This window comes from Quercus suber, unplaced genomic scaffold (genome assembly GCF_002906115.3).
Source record: "Quercus suber isolate HL8 unplaced genomic scaffold, Cork oak 2.0 scaffold_10, whole genome shotgun sequence".
In the NCBI taxonomy this organism is placed as follows: Eukaryota; Viridiplantae; Streptophyta; class Magnoliopsida; order Fagales; family Fagaceae; genus Quercus; species Quercus suber.
The window spans coordinates 901,064-903,750 of record NW_027069476.1 but is presented as its reverse complement, the minus strand read 5'-3'; the positions used below and the strand labels follow the sequence as shown (position 1 = coordinate 903,750).

General features: G+C 31.0%; 1 protein-coding gene across 1 annotated transcript; it reads right to left on the bottom strand.

Moving 5' to 3' along the window:
* Positions 1 to 660: 660 nt before the first annotated feature.
* On the bottom strand, positions 661 to 1,122 carry LOC136069482 (stigma-specific STIG1-like protein 1). The gene has a single exon (XM_065778074.1). The coding sequence runs from the start codon at positions 1,120 to 1,122 to the stop codon at positions 661 to 663; it is 462 nt and encodes a 153-aa protein (XP_065634146.1).
* Positions 1,123 to 2,687: the final 1,565 nt, after the last annotated feature.

Genomic DNA, 2,687 nt, shown 5'->3' with positions numbered 1-2,687 from the left:
ACTTTTCTCACTTTCACACACTCACATCACTCAAAAAAAGTAACTTTGTGTTTTCTTAATATTTACGAATATGCTATTAAAAATTAATTGCTCTCTTATCTATAAAATATTTAAATTTCAAAATTTTATAATTTAAAATCTATAAAATGTGAGCAATTAGATATAATAGTAAATAACATTCAATTCACATGATATTTGACGTGTTAAAAATAATGAGAATGTATACTCCAACTAGGGAGTTTTTAAACAATTAATTTATCAAAAAGTTCATAAGTAGAATAAGAATAACGAGTAGTTACACTAGATCTAGATGTATTTTATCATGACCCATGTATATATAAAGAAAAGGCATGGAAATGACAAAATCCCGTCAGATATATTGATGACTTGCCTTTAGATACACATTTCATAAATTTATAAATAGTTGTAATATAAGTTACGAGTGATGCTAGGGATGTCACAGATTTTATTTCATATATGTCATATAAGATCCACCTATTACCTTGTTAAGGTGGCTCTAATCACATTCCTTATAACATAGTTTTTAACAATTTTATAGTAAAATTTGTAGTAATTTTATCTTTCTTAATAAGTTATACAATCATTTCTAAGAATAGCTAAAGAAGTGGTTTATCCTAATTTATTGAAGTCGGGGTCTTTTTATGCATAGCTGCACATCCCATACACACAGGAAGTCCCTTTCTTGCATTTGTTGTTGCAGTTTCCACAATGCTTCTCGTTGGACATTGGGTTCACACACTCACCTTTGCAGCATATCTCTATGTACTTGCATTTCTTCACACACCTCCCACAATTAAGTCTGTCTACCCTCACATCCACACATTTCTTCTTGCAACAATTTGGCCCTGGGCTGCTCTTAGCATGGCAAACCCTAGGGTACTTGTTACATGTCATCACGACCCGGGAGCTTTGAGCAAGGAAGCGACTTGTTCCTCGAAGAGAAATCGGTTCTTGGGTTTCAAAGAAAGGAACATCATCGAGGTTGTTATGCTTTGTAGCACTATCCTCATCATTGAGAGATGAGTCATTTTCATATGGTGTGACCCTAGTAATGGCTAAAGCCATGAGCATGACTAGCCTAAGGAAAGCACTTGGGGACATCATGATTTTGTATGTGAGTGTGTGTAATATAAGGGAGAGATATTTGAAGTATAAAGGAATTAAAAGAGGAGGGAACAGTTTGAATGGATAAAAATGTAGCTAGAGATAGAGATTTTTATAGAGAATTGGAAGGCCATGGTATGGAAAGTAAAGTTCATAGTTGCATGGGCCGTATGCTGTGTTCATTAATTGGTGACATGGTCTAATTCAATGGTTACAAAAGGATTCAGTAAACGAAGTTAGGCTTCCAAAGAAATTTTAAGCTCCAAATTAGGGGAAAATTGAAAAAGTGACACAGATTACATTTAAGGTGGTAGGCAGGGTAGGCTACTGTGTCCTACGCTCCTGCTCCTTACTATTAATTCCTATGGATCAAATATATGTGGTTAACGAGATTATTTCCATCCACCCCTAAAAAATAAATCGTTGGTAATATCTATTTTCATGGTTATGCCATATTCGGTGGGATTAGATTTTACTAGTATTTTAAACAAATGATAGGCTTGGTCCAAAGGTAGAATAACGAAAAGCCAAAAAGTTTCAAATTTCTATCTTTGCTTTAAACAACCTTGAAAAACCGACAAGCTGTGAATTTTACAACTTCACTCTCATGGATATATCATTAACATATTTTTTTAATTACTATACATTGATCACAATCTCATTTTTAAGTTTTTAAAAATTATGAATTAAACTTTGCATGAAATAATTTAGTTTTGAAAATTGGATAATAATTATAGAAAAGGACGGCAACACATGTGAAAGAGCACTTTAGGAAGAAAAATACGTATATAAGAGAGATTCGGAAAGGCTCTATAAGTCTTTTTTCCCGGTTTTCCCTATTTAGATTGCAAACATCGAAAAGAAAAAGGTCTCAGCAATGAAAGGTAAAATAAATTTTTTTTTTAAAAATTGCAAACCAAAAATTTGTTTACCAATCACAATATTATCCGAAAAATAAAAAATGTTTAGTCGTATTAAATTGTCAGATAAACTGAATTGCATATATCATTGCAAGACTGGTGCTATAATTGTTAGAAGTTTAAAAAACTTTATTTTCCGAGATTAAAAAAACAAAACAAAAACAAAAAACCCGTACGGAAGCACTTCCATGCAGTCTATGTTTTGACCTTTTAGGCTTTTATCATAAAACTATTTGGAAAAGCATGGTGGACCAAAAAAAAAATTTTTTTATTAGTATTTCTTAATGGATTTTATAGAAATTTAACTTATACTGCCGGCACTAACTTAGAACCCATTATATTATTGATACAATATATTTGAATTTATAATACCTACTTTATAATAATTCTTCTATTTCATAATAATTGCTCTTTATTATCAGGTTAAAATATCAATTGATTTTAGCATAGTTAGAATTTGACCTTGGTTCTTGTTCGATCCTAAGGGATTTTACTGGTTGAACAATTTATTATTATTATTATTATTATTGTTATTATTATTATTATTGCAAATTATATAAATATCATTGATCCTTTGTACCCATTTGTTTTGGCTTTTAGAAGCCAAACGCACTTTTTGAGAGCAAAAATGAAAGTCAAGTG